Source organism: Saccostrea cucullata, unplaced genomic scaffold, assembly GCF_032062105.1.
Source record: "Saccostrea cucullata isolate Sc308-1 unplaced genomic scaffold, CSIRO_AGI_Scuc_v1 ctg359, whole genome shotgun sequence".
Lineage (NCBI taxonomy): Eukaryota > Metazoa > Mollusca > Bivalvia > Ostreida > Ostreidae > Saccostrea > Saccostrea cuccullata.
Window position 1 is genome coordinate 267,424 of NW_026935991.1, and position 20,555 is coordinate 287,978.

Here is a 20,555-nt window from a genome sequence, read left to right on the forward strand (position 1 = left end):
TCGAATCCCGCTGTAGGACATGGAGATCGGTCCTTCAGGTGAGGCCGTATAAATGGAGGTTCCATGTCCCAGTAGGTGCTGGCACGATAAGGACCCCTCACTGCTCAATGGCTGTTAGTGTTGAGTATAAGATAAAATTTGCAGCTCTCTAGAGGCAAGTGGTGGCGTCTTTATATAGGGGAAAATTTCTCGAAAGGGACGTTAAATAATATTTTTAAAAAAAATATAATGTACTTACATTGCCAAGTCATAACTGATTGAAAGTTTGTGACATGAAGAAAGACACACTGGACGATTCATATTTTATTAATGGTGGAAATATAGGTACATATGTAGGACTCCAAAGTGCGATGGGACTCCAAAGTCCGATGGTCACGCCAAAGTCCGATGGTCTGCGCCAAACCCCGATGGTCTGACACGCAAAGTCAAATGGCGCAGAAAACAAATAACGTCTATGACGTCATAGTACTACTGCGTAAGAATTCGATGCCACGGCATGCCAATAAATAAATACAAAATATCAGGAATACAAAGACCAACCCTTGTCTTTTGGATGTAGGTGCGAAACTAAGACTTATCAGTGGAACAATGAGTATCAACTCTAACCTAACTATCATATAGGTAGGTGCAGGACTAATCTAAATAAGCCCAATAGTGTGCGAGGACTAACCCTAAAATCTCTCGGGTGGGCTCGAAGAAACACCTTACTTTCCAAGGACTAACCCTTATCACTCCAGTGGTGTACGAGGACTAACCCTAATACCTCTTGTGGGTGAAAACAAAAAGCAATATCCGTAAAAAGGTATGTGAGACGAATACTGAATCAAATAATTTTGAATGCAGAGTAACGTCAAGACGTCGGACTATTGTGACGTTATAAACGTTAATTGTTCCTCCGCACCATCGGACTTTGGCGTTTCAGACCATCGCACTTTAGCGTCTCGCGTCTCATAGGAAACGAGCCATCGGACCTTGGCGTAACCATCGGACATTGGCGTCCGTAAAGACAACGAGCCATCGGGGTTTGGCGCAGACCATCGGGGTTTGGCGAGACCATCAGACTTTGGCGTCACCATCGGACTTTGGAGTCTTACACATATATCTATCTCATTTGGTTCAAAAGTTATGGCGAAAGTGTAGGTCTGTCAAGGTCACAAGGTCATTGACCTTAGCGTCATATGAAAAAGCTTATTTAGTGAAGTATGCATACCAAATATGAAGTCGCTATCTTTCATGGTTCAAAAGTTATAGCGAAGGTTAAAGTTGACAACAGACAAACAGAGAGACAGACTGGATAAAAACAAAATACGCTCCGATCTATCGATCCGGGCGCATAAAAAGATAACGAGCACTGGTCCATCTAGAAAATCTATAAGCAGTACAGATCTTCAACAGTGCATACAAACAGATCCCCGGTTCAGATGTCTAAAAGAAGTAAGCCTCCCTTGTTAATACAACTTTCTATATTCAATTTTAATAAGTATTAAGCGTGTGATCAGTTGAGTTTTGGGTCAAATTATCAAACAAGGTTTTCGAAAGGTGAAATGAAACCGTTGGATAGATCCCTACTTAATTACTAGTAATCTATGACGGAATTAATCTCAATAACTTAAAGTACTGATTCGAGATGTAATATGAACTCTTCGAGAGCACGTATATGAGCACCTTAATTAAGATGAATTCACATGGAATTTCGATTTGATAAGTTAGGAAAATATCTTCACAAAACCAACCATCGATAAAAACTGATAGGCAGAACTATCATCTATGTACCAAGTACATGTACTTTTTATCATTTCCTTAATCATCTTCGTTGCATGAGATTCTGATTGGGTGATGAATATTAATAGAGGACAATTAAAGTCTTTAATAAATTCAAAAAAAAAAACAAACAAACAAATCGACAGTCTGGACAAGGAATTCTATCATAGCCACCTAAACAACTTCGTTACAGGAGATGGGGATTAAGAATATGAATAGAGGACAATGAAGTTCTTTGTTATATTCTAATGATAAATACAATTCAAAAGTATATTTATAAACTCCTACGTCACAAAATGCCTAAACCAAGCGATTTCAGGCATAATTTCTAAATACGAATACGAAAATGTCATGTTCGCGTCTTTCTTATTAGTTGACAAATAATTATCAATTTCTGGTGAAAACTTTAAATTCAAGCAACCAAATTCAAGCTCGTTAATGAACGTTAATTAAGAATCTGTAATAAATAAGACAATCTGTCTGTAAAATTTTATTTACGAGTAAACCATGAAGGTGTTGAGAGTAGTCATTCTGGGAGCAACTAAAGTTGGAAAAACAACACTTCTGAATAAGTTTTTGCAATCCCCCTCGGAACATGGCATAGAGTCTAACGTATCCAAAGATGTTCACAGTAAAACGATCCTTTTTCCAGGTAAAATTTTAAAAAAATGTTTTCAAAAATATCTTCAGCTTCTTAAAACTGTTTCAAGAAAAATTATATATTTAATAAATATTGAGATGTGTTTGTAGATGGGCTGTATCATCGAGTGGAGTTTGTGGATATCAGTAATCTGGATGAATTTCCTTCCATGAAAGAAGTGTACATCCAGACGGGAGACGCGTTTGTCGTCATGTATGCCGTAGACAACCAGCAATCGTACACAGAGGCCCAGGTCATATGTAAAGAAATCACCAGGCTAAAAGGTTGGTAAACCCAACGGACAATATTTAAACTTGAATTACAAGCTAAATTTGAATTCCAAGTTTTACCTCAGATTTTATATCGCAGTTTTTGGTTCGTACATGTATATCATGTTAATGTTTTTTAGGTCAATGGTTCAACAATATAGTACTGGTTGGAAATAAACTCGATATGAAATCAACCCGGAGAATTTCCACAGAAAAAGCATGGGCAAATGTTCCAGAAACTTGTCTTTTCACTGAGACCAGCGCAAAATTAGGTCTAAATATTAAATGTCCATTTACTCTCCTGTTTGACAATTATTTGCAAACGGTTCAGGAAAATGAATCATCCAACATGGAAATGAAACGATATAAAGTTAGAAAATCGGCAAGCATCCAGATTCAGCGAAAATTTTCCATTCCATTTAGAGGTCGTCTTTATACCGTTTAAGACGACCCTTCTTGTTTTGTCGAAAAAGATGTTCCTATGTATATTGTATAAAGGCTAACAATAATAAAAAGACTTTTTAATCTTTTATTTGTTTGTTTCGTGTTTATTTGTTTTTAATTTTTTTTCTACTTCAAATAGTTTTTCAAGTTCATCAATTTTAGATGTTGTGCATTCGCATAAAAGTGTGAAGAAAAATCACGTTACAATACAAGAAACAGACATTATTTCAATAATTTGAAAGCTTACTTTTACATTGTATTTTTTAAATAATTTTTTATTGGTCTTGAGAAAAAACTTTAAAGTGTGTTTCGTTTGAACTTTTTTTGTTATACTCTTACGCGTTAAATAGTTTCAACAAGAAAATGCTTTCTTTGGTTGTTAGTACGGGAATTAACGTCGCAGCTATTGCAGAAAAATAAATATAAATAGTATTTTTAGGTCACCTGAGTTTGGAAAATAAATATATATATAGTATTTCTAAGTCATCTGAGTAAACTCAGGTGACCTAATGTTATCTGTTTATGTCCGACGTACGTCGTCAATCGGTCGTAAACTTTTGATCATTTTCAGCTTCTTCTCTGGTACCACTGAGTCAATTTCAACCAGTTTTGGCATATAACATCTATGGGTAGGGGGAACAAAAATTGTAAAATTCATAGCCCCTGTCCCCCTGGGGCTTGTGGGGTAGGGCCAAAACCACTAAATGCAATCTTTAAAAATCTTCTTCTTTACTCCTGGACATCAAGCAGTCAAACTGTTGGCATGATTGTAATCAATATTGAGTCTTCTACCAAAACTGTGAAATGCATGGCCCCAGGGTCAGGGGTTCTAGTGCTAGGGCGGGGCTATATAGATTATATAGTGATAATGCATTATTTCTTTGCTAACCTTCTCATCTGCTCATGGGTATTAAACAAACTAACAAAGTAAAAAGTTATGATGACCAAGAGTGCCTCTTCCAAAATTGTGAATTTCATGCCCCCAGGGTCAGGGGCTCTGGTGTTAGGGTGGGGCTCTATTGATTGTATAGTGAAATTGCATAAATTCTTTGAAAATCTTCTTCTCTGCTCCTGGATATTAAATAATAGTCTGGTCATTCTACTGAAAAATGAGAACTAATTGCAACAGTTCGTATTTAAATGCAGATTTGTAGATCAGCTATTAGTAACTCACATATAAAAAGTTTAGAAAAATTCACTCAGGGGAAAGTTGGGAAATCGAAAGATTAAAATTTGGGATCAATATGAATTTAGAATTACCCATTTGCACACCGTACTTTTTCTATAATGAGCTTTCTATGACAGACAGCATGTAAACAATAGCCAATTAGCATTAAAAGTTGTTGTTTTAACCTGTAGTTTGTTATGCAGTCAAAACTAAATCAAAAAAATTGTATATTTTGATTTTCAAAGAAGTGAAGTTTTGACTTGGAACCACACCAGCCAAATATCATCTATACATATATAATGGTTGCAATTACCATTCATGTAAACAAAATGTATGGAACGCTGTTTGTATTCACAATATACTTGTATGTGAAATTCCTAAATGTGAATGTGTTTACTTTCATTTTATTTGTAAACACCTGATGGACATTTATACCCCAGTGGTTTTGGAATTTATACACAAGAAACAAAAAATGTATGGAACACAGTTTGTATACAAAATAAGTCAAAACATTTTTTTCTAAAGATTTCTGCAAGGAAGCTTATCAGATAAGTACAATGTATATCAGACTTGTAACAATTGCATCATCACAGAATATATTTTGATTAAATATCTAGAAAATTTATAGAAATTTATCATTTTGAAATAAAGAGTACAGAATTTATGGATTCACATGAACAGGATTTGATTTGAAGGTCTCTAAGTTTAAAAAATCAAATATTTAATTCCATTCAGGCATCTCCGGAACTTAAATTTGAACTGTGTGATTCAAACATTTTTTTATTCTTCAGATTTACTGCTTATTGCTTTTGTAAAGAGTAGCGAACCTTATATAAAAAGCCAATTGATATTGACCTTTTGTTTTCTCTATAAAGACTGCACCCTGCATCTATACATGTACAAAAGCTGCATTATGATAATAGTAATGGAAATAATTCAAATGGAATCGTTTAGACAGAATTAAATGCTTAAATGCTCTTTTTTAAAATTCTTCATGTAACTTTTTAACAAAATATTTTAAACCCATTTTAAAAAATTATCTTCTCCTTGTAGATCATATGGTCATTTTTGCAATAGTAAAATGCCTGATGCGGCACTTATTGAAGCTCCATTTTATGGGGACTGGTGATAACGGCGCTTCCATGAGCATGCTTTAGAATGTGAACAATCTGAAACACTTTCAAAGTCACTTCTTAATAAGCGCAACATTGAAAAAAAGAAAAGTAGATGGACGTGAATCTTCCTACTATAATTGTATATTGTTTAATAACGTCCCTCTCGAGAATTTTTCATGCATATGGAGACGCCACCACTTGCCGGTGGAGAGCTGCACATTTTGTTCTATACTCAGCACTTAGGGCCATTAAGCAGTGAGGGATCTTTTTCGCGCCAGTGCCTACTGCGACACGGGACCTCTGTTTATACGGTCCTATCCGACCGGTCTCCACATCCCACAGTGGGATTCGAATCCGCGACGTAAGGATTGACTCCTTACTTCGCAACTCTAGAGCAGATGCTCTAACCACTGCACCATGCGGGTGAATTCCTAGATTGAAGCCAAAGTCTTATAATTTCTATTACTGTGAGGATAAAAATATTTGGGAAAATATAACAAACATTAATAATACTTTTACATATGAATTTGAACAAGTAAAAATTGACTACCAGTATCAACCAAGAGTTCAACATTTAATTCACGTGGCTTGCTCTCTTTTACTTCATTCCATTTATGTAAGTGCTTTAATTTGACCTTAGATTTTTTATCAGTAAGAATAAAATAATCTACTATGTGCTTTCAATTGCCCCCACCCTCTTGAAGTAAAATTACATAGCAATTTACAGTTTGAAATACATTAAGATTTAAGAAGGGTAACAATATAATAATTATTAGCTGCGCAGGACCTTTGTGCGAACATTTCACGATATTTTGTACTCAATGCAATTTAATTACTGTTGATTCGGCTACATCTTGGTCAACATTGATCATTTTCAAGGGATAACAATTTCAGATTTTATCCTAAAGCGTGTCTTATCTTCATATTATTGAATGTAGTTGAGGGTTACACTGAAAAAAATCTTGAAATATTTTTTGGAATATCACCATCCATGAAGCAACATTAAATGTTGCTATGTTCTTATCACACCGGAGGGCGTGGTTTCATTCTATGGAGGGAAAAAAGAAATACAATGATCCACTTGATATGAGTAAGATAGCATTTTTATTAAACTCATGACAAGAAATACCCTGTAGGGTACCCGGGTGTGGGGTGGGTTCAAGTTCTGCTCAAGCAAGAACCATCATACTCATTATAGTGTACAAGAATTTTATGATACTGATGTAAACAGAGTATTTTTTTTTATTTCTGAGCATTTTATACAAGTTACCAAGCAATCATATTGCAGGGACTCAAAACTGGTGTCAAAAGTAATTTATTGGGATTAGCTTTGCTGTGCATAAAAAAATTCAGATTTTAGAATATTTTTTGACAAAAAAAAAATTAACAACCTACCTAATCCAGAATAAAAACATAAATAAACATAAATCTATTTCGGGGAGGAATGGGGTTCTGTGAGATCTTCCCACAATTTTTTTCATATACGGGGAAAACCTTTCAGTTACAGGAGGGATTCAGATTTGTTTTTTTTTTTTTTTTTGGGGGGGGGGGGGGGGCATTTTCTGCTACTTTTCCATAAGAAATATTCTTATTGGGGGGTGTCCCCTGACCCCTCTAAATCTGCTCCTAATTATTTTCGGATATTACCTTTCATATGAATTAAAACATTTTTATTGTTTCTTAACTTTTGGTGAGTAAGTATATTCGTGCTATACTTAGCATTGCTGAATACCGAAATTTTTCATGTAAAATTCATTTATAATGTATCCATGGTTACTACCTATTTACATAAATCTTCTAAATAATTTCTTTGAAGCATTTATGGCTAAAGAGTGCATTTTGTGTATGTGTGTTAACTAACGTAGTGACTGTATTCGTGTTTGTAAAGGTTCATTGTTCAAAAGTAGGTGATATTCTCAATTTCTACTGTTTCCATGGCAACCAAAACATATAGTAACCAAAATTTAATATTTTTCCTATTCAGTTTATTCAGTTAAGTTTATTTCCCTACTTACATGTTTTTTTAAACCAGTATAGAAGTTTCTACTTGACATTGTTCGTTTAACACTTAATCAGAGTGAACACAATACGTCCCAATAATGACCTCAATTTTTCAATTTTCCCATGTATAAACTTTTCTAAACTTTTTGTTATATATTCAGATCATATCATAGATTGATTAAAACTAAGTTTTGAAACTGTTGCAATTAGTTCACATTTTGATGGAAAATTTGATAATTTGACTAGACTATAAACTAACCAAGTAAAATGTTATGATGAAAAAAAAAAGACTTTCAAAATTATGAATTTCATGGCCCCAAGGTCAGGGGTTCTGGTGTTAGGGCGGGGCTCTTTTGATTATATAGTAAAATTGCATAATTCTTTGAAAATCTTCTTCTCTGTTCTTGGGTATTAAACCAATATGTACATAGTTATGATGAGGAAGGATACTTCTTCCCAGTTTGTGAATTTCAGGGGCCCTGGGTCAGGAGTTCTCGTATTAGGGCGGGGCTCTTATGATTATATGGTGAAAATGCATGAATTCTTTGAAAATTCTTGTGCTCCTAGGTATTATGCCAATGATCTAAGTTCATATTTAGAGAGGGCGCCGAGGGGGGGGGGGGCAATTTGCAAACAATTTTACTAGGACAATCCATTTTCTGTACTCTACCTAGCGTATAAAGTGAGAGCAAAACATTAATTTGTATGAAAATAAGCTTTCATTTAAAACTGATATTAAGGATTTCAATCCCTAATGGGACCAAATTCTCTACCCTTAAATGTCCGTCAAGTACACAATACTCTGGTATTATATTAAAGCATTTTATGGTGGAAAAGGATTGCCCACGAGAAATTTTCAAAAAGTTCATTAATTAAGCAGTAATTAATTAACAAAGATTGCATTGAAGTCTGTGGGGAAAAGCGCTTTTTCAAAATAAAAATTCAAATAATTTGAATATCAATAAATCCTGTGGTGGAAAGATGCATTGAAATATTAAAAATAGAATGATAATTGAAAACAATTTTTTTTACCAGCTAATTTTTTTTTATTGATTTTTTTTAATTAATTAAAAAAGGGGAGATAACTCTTACCAAAATTCAAGGTCATAAATTAGGACACATCCCACTAAACATACTTATAGTAATAAATGGGAAGTATGTCTAAATAAACTGAGTATTCAATGCCTACATATCTGTTATGTTTTCAATTTCATTGAATTTCTTCCTATTAGGGATTGAAGACCTTAAATTATTAACATGTTTGACGGCATGGTAATTACCAGATTACATTCGGATGAGAGCGACTTCCAAAATTTGATATAATCCTCAACTATGCTGCATGAAAACTGGTACAATGTTTTATGCACAATAATTTATCAGTAAAGTTAACTGAGAAAATTCCACAAACCTAAGAATATCAGCGATTTTCTCCCGATTGTCCTTTTGTTTTAGACCATCGTTTGTCGCCTGCTGCTTGGTGTCTAAATCACGTGACACGATCAAGGGAGATAATTGGTACAAAACAAACATGCTGTGTTTGACTCTCAGATAAACCGATTTAATAAATAACATTAAATCCTATTATGCCAATGATTAAGTACATATTTATGATGAAGAAACGTGTCTCTTCCAAAATAATTAATTTTTGTGCCCCTGGATCAGGGGTACCAGGGGGAGCAGGTACTTAGTCTGAAAAAAAATTTAATACTTTGAAATATGCTCTTTTGTTTTAATCAACCATTTATGATGAAATGAAATAATTTATTATAAAATTTCCAAAATTTTGAAATACGTGGCCCCAGGGTCAGTGGTTCCTGTGGGAAGGGGTGCACAACTGGTGGTTATTACATGATACTCAGGTGACCTATAAGGCCCGTAGGCCTCTTATTTTTATAATCAACAAATAATATAAACCTTACAAATTGTATATGTTTCAGTAAGACTCTTTCACATTAAAATCATACAACATTTTTATTTCATATATTTAAAAAAAATGCAAATTTGTGTAACTTCTGACGTCTCTTTTGCATGCGTCGGCATCATTATTTCTTCTATATATTTAAAAGACGATACAGGTGTTACATTATAAGCTTTTTATAATAAATACATCTGTAGCTTCTCGTTTGTATGTCCGAATTTTCGCAACCAGAATGCTACAGTTTTACAGCTTTGAATTTTTAAAGATTTTTCCTATGTACAGTAAAAGAGGGTGGTATCCTTCATTTGAACAAACATGCCTTTCTTTACAAAAGTTATACTGTGTCAAGTTTGGTTGAAATTGGCTTAGTAGATTTAGAGAAGATGGAATTGTGAAATGGTTACAACGACAACGATCAATTTTTTTTACCAGAAAAGCTCACTTAAAACTTTTTCTCAGGTGAACTAAAACGCAACGTTTTACGAAAGGTACATGCTTATGAATTTCTAAATTTTTTGGGCATTGATCATTAAGATAAGTAAGTATGTACAAGGGCATGTCTTTTGAAGTACCTATAATCGTGTAATTTAGCCCCTGGGAACGGAGTTCAAAGGAGTATAGTAACGCGCTTGTGTGTTTAGTGAGCGAGTGCGAAAGAGAGGTAATAATACATAGAAAAAAAATTGAGGAGAAAAAAAGGGAATGTCCCGCTTAGCAGAACTTTTGTTTGATTTTTCTTAACATGAAAATTATTGAAAAAAATTAGGTTAGAAGCGGGTTGATTTCTCTATCTTCCAGTATCAATTAAAGAATAGCATCCTCTGCTATCTTTTTTATGTAAAAAAAAAAAAACAAAAACAAAAACAAAATTTTAAATATTGTCCATAATTTTATTATGAATTAAAATTTCGTGGCAATGGACTTTTTTTTTTTTATTTCGAGCCACAAATTACTAAAACAAATCTTAAGCTATTTTCTATACATACGCGTGTACCAGCCACCTTCATCAATTAAGTGATATAATTAACAAAACGTCAATATATACATTATATTGTGAGTAATATAATTGTGTCTAATCTAGTCTCTACTTTTTCAATCAAAACAATAAACACATCCTGAAAGATATTAAATTCCCTTTCTTATTATTGGTGCAATTTAGCTATTGGTAAATGAATCCGAGAATACTTACTTATTATTTAGTTGTCGCTCTACAATGTGTTCGTCGCGACAAAACTGTTCAATACATTATCACATAAACCTTCAGTATTGAGTAAAGCCAAGAACTAAGTAGCTGCAGATCTCTACCGTTATATTGTTTTATAATATATAGTAGTATTTGATACGGTAAAAGACTAAATAAATATATACAACATTATTCTGCAGACCTGCAGCTAAAAACTGGGATGACATCCTCAAGGCGTACAGTGAAAGCACTTCAAATTTCTGAAACAAAATGTTGAGAAAGCTATGAAAATCAAAAGATGCATTTATTTTAGGGGAAAATGTATGATTGGGTTCTTCAGTAAGGAATATATAAAAAATGTCTTCTTCTATCCGAGCTAATGATAAATGAAAGACAAAATGTGAAAGCTCACATACCCCAAGCGTGTCCTAAATGTCTGCAAAGTTTGACGAAACTGTGTGCAGCGGTTTATGAGGAGTTGTGCTGAAAAACTGTTCATCTCTATATTAAAGTTTTGGCAAAAAATCGAAGTTGAAAATTGCCGAAATTCCCGGAAAAAAATAAAGGAATTGATATTGTAAGAGGGGTAGCGTTTAAAAGGAATTTCACAGAAATTTCTTTTTTTAATAACCATGGCAACACCATTTATCGAAATCTAAAACCGATGCATTAAATTGTATATCTTAGTGTAGTTTACTTGTGTGCCAAGTTATATTGAAATCAGACTAAAACTGTAGGATGAGTAGTGTTTTTAAGTAATTTCACAGAAATTTCTATTTTTAGTAACTATGGCAACGTTCTTCGAAATCAAAAACCAATGCACTATCTGTATCTGTAGAGTTATGTCAAAGTAACCAATACTGGTTTTTATAAGACGGAAGCCGGACAGAGCTGTGTCCGGACTTATTGACACATGCTGTCGAGGGCGGATTTGAATACCTCGACAGATTTCGCGCACACTATGAGGTCGGGTAGATGGTTCCACTTTATGATGGTGTCAACAAAGAACGATGATTCGTACTGTTCTGTTTTCCTGTATGCCACTTCAAAACACTTAGAGTTCAGTTTTTGCTGTGTTTTTTTTTCAGAATGTTTGTAGTCTTGCAGTTATCAAAAGTTTTCAATTTAATTTGACGCTTTAGTTTTGATTTTGTCAGAAAGTTTTGGGTTGGCAGCCACGGCACCAACCCCTCAACCACCTTATATAGCATTATGAGTCGCACATTGGTCCTTCTGTCCTCTAGAGATGGCAATTCTAGTTGTGTGGCCATTCTGTTGATATATCCTTCCTCCCTACTTCGGTAGTCTCTTTTGATGAAGCGAATGGCTCTACGCTGTACTCTTTCTAATTTATCGATGTCTGATTGTTGGGATGGATCCCAGACTATAGACTCTTATTCCAACGTAGATCTAACCATGGAAGTATAGGCTGTTTTCTTACATTGTTGTGTACAGCTTGAGAGGTTTCTCCTGAGAAATCTTAGAGTAGACTGAGTAGACTTTTCGTGATCTTACTTCTATGGGTAGACCACTTCATATCTGATGAGATCTGTGTACCAAGGTAGGGGTTTTTTTTTTGCACCTGTTCTAGTATGTGGTTATCCAAGGTGTAGAACTTGTTCGTTTTCTGTTTTATGCTCATGATATAGCATTTCTTTGCATTAAAGCGCATGCCCTATTTTTTGGCCCAGATCTATAGTTCATTGAGGTCGTTTTGAAGGATCTGGTGATCTCTAAATGATTTGATTTGGCGGTAAAGAAGGCAGTCGTCAGCAAATAAACGTACTTGTGAGCTGAAAGCATCGGGCAACTCGTTTATATGACAGAGGAAGAGAAGGGGTCCAAGAACAGTACCCTGAGGCACTCCAGAGCCAACTGGCACTTCTTTCGACGTCTCGCCTTCGACTACAGTCCTCATGTTCCTTTGTGTAAGAAAAGTGTTAAACCATTGGAGGATATTTCCTTTAACACCATACTGATCTAATTTGTGTAGCAGCTTTTTATGTGGAACTGTGTCAAAGGCTTTTGAAAAGTCTAATATTGCCAAGTCTGTTTGGATGCCTTATTCATAATTTTGAAGTAGATAGTTCATTGTTGTTATGAGCTGCGTTTCGCACGAATATCATGATCTTAATCAGTGGTTCAGCATTGTGAGTATTTTGTTGGCCTCTGCATGTTTAAGAATGTGTCTGCAAATAATGTGTTCTAGTAATTTGCAGCTTACAGATATTAGCGAGACGGGTCTGTAATTCTCAGCTAGATGTTTATCACCTTTTTTTTATATATGCATGATATCTTCGCCTCTCGCCAGTCTTTAGGAAGGTCACCAGTGTCTATAGATAGTTGAAAGATGGTAGCTAGACTAAGGCTAGTTGTTCTACACATTCTTTAAGAATTTTATTCGGGATGTTGTCTCGTCCTTTGGCTTTTGATGAGTTTACTTACTGAGGAGCTTTTGTACGCCATCTGTGCGGATTTTGATGCCCTTGATGTTGTGGTTGGATGTTTTTGTTGTTTCCGGCATTTGGTCCAATTGATTTTTGGTGAAAACTGATTGAAATTGTTTGTTGAGTAAATCAGCTTTTTCTTTACTGTCGGTTACAAGTGTTGTTCCAGAATTTAAGGGGGATATGCCAAAAGAGTCTTGTTTCTTTGATTTCACATACTTCCAAAACGGTTTTGTGTTGTTGTTATTTAGGCCTTCTAGTATGTTGTTGTTTGCATAGTTCCACTCAGCTTCACGTAGTCTTGATTTGCACTCTTTCTGGAAACTTTTGTTATTTAACCACTTCTTTGTTTTCCTAGCTTGTTTGTATAGCCTTGCTTTTTTCTTGTAGTAGCTTTCTTTCTTTTATGTCAGCCATGGAACAGAGTGTTTAGATTTTATTTCCTTTGATGGTATAAATTCATCCATGTTTTTAAGGATGGTGCTTTTGAAAGTGTTACAGAGCTTGTGGATCTTTTCGCCTTGAGATCTTACATTTAGGACTTTCTCTGAGAGGATGACAAAAGATTGGTTTAATTTTCCCCAAATTGCCTTTGCGTAGATATATACCTCCCGTGCTTTTGTTTTCTGGTAGTATGGTTTTATTTCGAAATCTGTGATTATTATATTGTGATCTGATATCTCGGGTACACTGACAGATGATTTTACAAGGGAAGGCTTTGTACGTTGTAAATACTAGGTCTAGGATGTTATCTTCTCTAGTCAGTTGGTCATGTACTTGTGTAAGGCCAGGAAAAGGCCAGAAAAGCTTGTAGTGTCTATGAGTTGTGGGATGTCTCTTTCGTTGCCAGGTTTCGCTGACAAGTTGTTCCAATCAATGTCTGGGCAATTAAAATCTACTACTCGTAGTATGGTGCTTTTCATTTTTGTTTTTGTTGCTTTCTCTAGAGACTTTTCCACTTGATTTTCTTGTGGCATGTAGAAGGATGAAATGAGTATGTCTTTGTTTTTATTTGACTTTATTTTCACCCATTCTATTTCGCAGTCCGTAATAAGATTTGGTTGTTCTTCTGATATCAAATTTTTGTTCACTAGTATGAAGACACCTCCGTCTAGTGTTCCCCTGTCATTTCTGTAAACATTGAAGTTGGATGGAAAAATTTCACTTGACTTGATGGCATCGGGTGACGGATTTTTCCCTGGTTTTATACCTTTGAGCCAAAACTCTGTTCCACATACTACGTCTGGCTTCAGATATTCAATTGCAGCTGTAAGTTCTTGGTTCTTGTCTCTAATGCTGCAGGAATTAACTGTCATTATTCTTAGGTTTTGCTTCTTTGTTGTTGAAAATGGGTTCTCGTCCGACGATGTAATTGATGTTTTAGAGCTCCCTCTGATACTTGGTTTACTATTTTGATGTTTTCAGTTTTCATTTTTAGCTCTACTGGTCAGAGACCAGAAGAGCTTATGCGATAGTAAGATGTCCGTCGTCCGTCCGTCTGTCTGTCTGTCTGTAAACAATTTTTCAAAACGCTACTCCTCCTACAGTTTTGGTCTGATTTCAATATAACTTGGCACACAAGTAGACTACACTAAGATACATAAAATAGTGCATCGGTTTTTGATTTCGATGAACGGTGTTGCCATGGTTACTAAAAATAGAATTTTCTGTGAAACTCCTTTAAAATGCTACTCCTCCTATAGTTTTGATCTGATTTCAATGTAACTTGGCACACAAATAGACTACACTAAGATACATAAAATAGTGCATCGGTTTTTGATTTTGAAGAACGGTGTTGCCATGGTTACTAAAAATAGAATTTTCTGTGAAATTCCTTTAAAACGCTACTCATTCTTCAGTTTTGATCTGATTTCAATATTACTTGGCACACAAGTAGACTACACTAAGATACATAAAATAGTGCATCGGTTTTTGATTTCGAAGAACGGTGTTGCCATGGTTACTAAAAATAGAATTTTCTGTGAAAATTCTGTAAAATGCTACTCCTCCTACAGTTTTCATCTGATTTCAATATTACTTGGCACACAAGTAGACTACACCAAGATATAATGTACATAAAATAGTGCATCGGTTTTTAATTTCGATGAAAGGTGTTGCCATTGTTACTAAAAATAGAAATGTCTGTGAAATTCCTTTAAAATGCTACTCCTTCTACAGTTTTGGTCTAATGGCTTCTTTTCTCATCCTTTGTTATAAGTTCAAACCAGTAGAGCTACAGTCTCGACAGAGACTTCTGGTTTAACTTTGGTCTGCTAGTTCTTAGTGGACTGAATATGTCTGTGTGTGTTGAATCCATTCTGACGTCAATATTTCATAGTGGTTCATAAAGGTTGGAAAAGCTGATTTCATAGCTACCAAATGTGAAGGTCGTCACGTTTATGCTTTCACATTTACAGAAATGCCACTGTTCGTTGTCCAGATCTTTCAAGTAACTCATAGTCGTGAGTCCATCACAACATACCCCTTTACTTCCCCAATTAGCAGGTTGTTCACACATTCTGCATGGATAAATTGACTTCTCTGCATTTCTTGGTCCCGGGTTGAGTTCTATATCGCCTGCTATGAGGATGGCGATTATGAATAAATTTTTATAGGTGCTCTTATGTATTGGAAGACTTACTGGTTTTCTACTAGTAGTGATCGTTTGATGTTGAAATCAGAAGATGTTGCTGTTTCCATGACGAGTGTTCAGACCAGTTTGTAAAACCCAATATTAGTGCAAGGGTTATCAAGATCAAGGTATTCATAGTGGTATAGCGCGGAGTTCCACACTGACCATACAGTATAACACTGATTAAGTATGACTACCCGGACCTCTTGTCCTGCACAAATATTAGGCTTGGGTTTTGTATCTCTTGGTCTCAGTTTCCTCCCAGCAGTTTCTTTTTGATTGTTCAATTATCTCTTTCAGCCAGGCTATAACAATTAAAGATCCTGGATGTATTCCGTCAGCCATAAGGGAAAAGTTAGTGAATTTCCTAAGTTTTGATGTTTTGTGTTTTCTTGATTTTGTTTTGGATGTTTTATGAAGATCTGCAGCAAATGATGGTGAGTGGATTTTCAGATTATCATTGATTTCCCTTTTTTGTTGTTTAGTTTTGAAACTTGCTCGGCTAGGTCCTTGTCTTCATCTTCAAAGATTTCAGGGTTCGGGTGTCCTTAAGCTGTATTCCAGACTTTGATTGAATATGGTGGTATTTCCAAGATGGTGACTTTGGAGCCTGGATATTTATTTATGATTTACACTAATTAATGTATCTTGGTGTAGTCTACTTGTATACCAAGTTATATTAAAATCAGACCAAATTGTAGGGAGAGTAGCGTTTTAAAGATGTTTCCCCAAAAATTGTAATTTTAATAACCATGGCAATACGGTTCATCGAAACCAAAACCGATGCACTTATTTATGTATCTTAGTGTAGTTTACCTGTGTGCCAAGTTATATTGAAATCAGTTGAAAACTGTAGGAGGAGTAGCATTCTAAAGGAATTTTACAGAAATTTCTATTTTTGGTAACCATGGCAACACCATTCATCAAAATCAAAATCCGATGCACCAATTTATGTATCTTAGTGTAGTCTGCTTGTGTGCCAAGTTATATTGAAATCAGACCAAAACTGTAGAAGTAGCATTTTGAAAACTTGTTTACAGACGGACGGACACCTTACAATCGCACAAGCTCTTCTGGTCTCTGACCATTAGAGCTAAAAATTAATGTCTTCTTTCTATAACTCTACTATATACGTCATCTTCTTTGTACTTTTACTCTTAACAGATTTAACGTATTGGGTTTTTTACACCTCGTTCTCTTGGGCTGCCTCCAATTTCAGCTCGGTCTGTGTTCTGACTTTCGCTATTTTTCATTTTGCATTTGCAATCAGCTCTCCAGGATCCTCATGCTATATACATGTACATCCAGACTTCATCGAAGATTAATCCACCATCATAGTCTTGTCTATCTCGATTTTTTTTCATCTAACGTTCTTTATAGTATCCACGTGTCTTGTAAATTACAACCTTCTTGATTTCAGCCTGCTCACAAGATCACACGTAGTCCTTTAGCCACTTTCATACATTCTGCAAAATAGTCGCCCACATGCCGCAGTGGTTACGGCGTCTGCTCTAGAGTCGCGAAGTAAGGAGTTGATGTTTATATTTTTACGTCTCGGGATTGAATTGCACTGTGAGAGACCGGTCCTTCGGATGAGACCGTATAAATAGAGGTCCCGTGTCGCAGTAGGTGCTGGCACGAAAAAAAAAATCCCTCCCTGCTCAATGGCCCTGAGTGCCGAGTATAGGAGGAAATTTGCAGCTCTCCACCGACAAGTGGTGGCGTCTCAATATGAATGAAAAATTCTCGACAAGGACGTTAAACATCATACAAACAAACACTCTGCAAAATAAATTTTCTCTGTGATTATTACGAGTTCTATAAGGTTTACTGTTTTGGCTTTCACTTTTGACTTTTTCAACCTTTGTTTCTTTGTGACTACCGTTAATGTTAATGTAAATGTAAACTGACCTGAACTTTGACTTCCTAGTATGTCTAAATATTGTCTCTGGTTTACTAAACGACACATTTGCTTAATGTTCTATTCTTATGTGTATGCATTTTCGTATCAGACGTGATAATTGTATATTGTTTTACGCCCGAAATTCAAACTTATTTTGCACTCGAGGCCATTGAGCTCTGAGAAAAGTTTATCAAGTATGCCGAGACACAGGTCTAAAAGTCTCATAACATCAGTTGTACCATTTTCTTATCGACATGGATCTATAACAGTCGAGACTTGTTCAAAACCAGTCTTCAAGTCACAAAGCGAGCGTTCTTACAACTGTAGAGGTGTATTGGAGGTAAAACTGATGTCCATGCAGAGTAAAGATATTGCTGACAAAAGCTGCAGCCATGGGAGTCAAATATCAACCTTCGGTTTCAAGGTCAACTTAGTAGACGGCAATACAATGTCCCTGTAAGAAGTCTTCTTAAATCTGACACTCATTTCAGATGGGATGAAGATATCCATGGTAAAGCATTCAAGGACGTGAAAACTGTTTTGTCGAACACTCCAGTGTTGAGATTCTTTGATGAGCATACGTAGCTAGTTTTGCAGTGTGATGCATCTGAATCGGGCCTTGGAGCTTGCCTACTTCAAGAGGGACACCCAATAATGTATGCATCAAGATCACTTACAGAGACTGAATGCAATTACGCTCAAATTGAAAAGGAGCTACTCGCGGTTGTCTTCGGAATGGAAAGATTTGAGAATTATACTTATGGTAGAATCTGATCGTAAGCCACTTGAGATAATACACAAGAAGAATCTACACAGTGCACCAAAGAGACTACAAAGAATGTTGCTGAGACTTCAAAAATTTGACTATGAGGTACTCTACAAAAGAGGTACTGAAATGTACTTTGCTGATACTTTATCCAGAGCATATCTTAAAGCTCAGCCAGAGGACCTAGAAGAAAAGGACCCTGTGGAAGTACACAATGTAGATTATAAGGAGTATCTACCAGTGTCAGATCAGCGCATTGCGGAAATCAGAAAGGCAACAGAAAGAGATGAAACTATGGATATGCTGAAAGGAGTGATTAAGTCTGGATGGCCTGAGACGAGGGCAGAAGTTCATACGGAAATTCAGACTTATTTTCCATTTCGTGAGGAACTTGTTTTTCAAAATGGACTCATTTATAAAGGTGAACGGATTGTAGTTCCCGGAGAAATACGCAGTCACCTTCTTGAAAGGATCCACAATTCTCACATAGGAATTCAAGGATGCTTACGAAGAGCTAAAGAAAGCCTTTACTGGCCAAATATGGCTAAAGACATTGAACTGTTCATAAGTAAATGTGAAGCTTGCAACATGTATGCAAATGATCAAGTGAAGGAACCAATGATTAGTCACAGAGTTCCAACTCGACCTTGGCAAGTCATTGCGTGTGACTTATTCGAGTGCCAGAACAAAGACTACTTGATTACAGTAGACTACTACTCTGACTACTTCGAGGTTGATCGTCTACATAGTAAAACCGGTAGTACCATAATCAGCAAATTGAAAGCTCACCTAGCAAGACATGGGATACCCGACACTCTAGTCTCAGACAATGAATCACCATTTAATTGTCAGGAATTTGCTGAATTCTCGAGAACATATGAATTCAACCACGTAACGTCTTCACCAAATTATGCGCAATCCAACGGTAAAGCTGAGAATGCAGTGAAGATTATAAAACGCCTGATAAATAAGAGTGTTGCTGATCAGAAGGATCCATACCTAGCATTATTAGACCTTAGAAACACACCCAGCCAGGATATAGGATATTCTGCTGTACAGAGGATCTTTGGGAGGAGAACAAAGACTCTATTACCTGTCTCAGAAAACATGCTGAAACCCAGGTATGCTGACAAAGTCAAGGAACAGCTTCGCTATAGAAAGGGAAGAGAAACGCATTATTACAACAAAGGAGCCAAAGAACTGTCACCGTTACATGAAGGAGATGTAGTTCGCGTACGACCGAAAGGAAATGAGAAATCTTGGAAAAAAGCTGTTGTACAAGGACAAGTAGATATTCGTTCGTATAATATCAGGACAGAAGATGGACGAGAATACCGCCGAAACAGACGACATTTGAGGACAAGCAAAGAAACTTTTGCTAGAGAGTTGTCTCCTATGCCAAGATTACCGATTACCTCAGAGCCTCATCCAAACACCATGAACACTAGTACTGGCTCGTCACACATGAAGGGACCTGAGAAACCAAGAACAGCTAACCCCGACCCTTTACCAAAGTCTCATGTGAAGCCCATTCAACCTGTTCACGGACCAAATACAACTCGTGACAAACCCAAGCTAACTCAAGCTGATCCATCCATTGTTACAACCAGGAGTGGTAGAGTTGTGAAGACACCAAAGCGCCTCCAAGAATGATCCTGAAGTGTTTGATTTTGTTAGGTCACACAGATTGTGTCTAAGGGCATAATAATCCCATATCTGTGTGTTACTAGGTGAAACCTGGTACATATAAATATATTTACTTAATTTTAGGTTGTGTTCCATGTTCAATTGCTAGTCAATTTTCTTAAATATCTAGTCAATTATTGTTTTATTTCATATATGAAATGAGTGCTAGATTATTCTAAACCATACCATTGACTTTATTGAACTGAAAGGACTTGATTGATTTTATGGATTTGATTAATGTATAAATTTCAGCTAAGGAAAGGAGATGTAATCAAATACGAATAATCTTATGTACAACCTATTGTGTTACCATGTTGTCTCGTTCTGGAATAAATAAGATTTATCACTCAACACTGGTTCTACATTTTAATGACATACCCACGAACTGATAATGATACAGTGATGAGGGTATATTACTACATAAGTAAGGGAAGTTGACGATTGAAAAGTTGAAGTCATCACAGTTACCATAGAGCTTGGTTAGATTACCATTTATGTCTTTTCAAAGTAATTATCCAAATATGAAACATACATAAATATGATGTATATAAATAAATATCTAAATTATTCCTTAGATCAAAATCTATTAGATTTTAATATTTTAATTTTGGGAAAGGCCTGC

General features: G+C 35.7%; 2 protein-coding genes across 2 annotated transcripts; both read left to right on the forward strand.

Annotated features, from left to right (window-relative positions):
• Window positions 1-2,268: 2,268 nt before the first annotated feature.
• Window positions 2,269-3,115, forward strand: LOC134244447 (NF-kappa-B inhibitor-interacting Ras-like protein 2). The gene is made up of 3 exons (XM_062726709.1): window positions 2,269-2,413; window positions 2,512-2,685; window positions 2,811-3,115. The coding sequence occupies exons 1-3, from the start codon at window positions 2,269-2,271 to the stop codon at window positions 3,113-3,115; spliced, it is 624 nt and encodes a 207-aa protein (XP_062582693.1).
• Window positions 3,116-18,241: 15,126 nt separating this feature from the next.
• On the forward strand, window positions 18,242-19,900 carry LOC134244448 (uncharacterized protein K02A2.6-like). Its single transcript, XM_062726710.1, has one exon. The coding sequence runs from the start codon at window positions 18,242-18,244 to the stop codon at window positions 19,898-19,900; it is 1,659 nt and encodes a 552-aa protein (XP_062582694.1).
• Window positions 19,901-20,555: the final 655 nt, after the last annotated feature.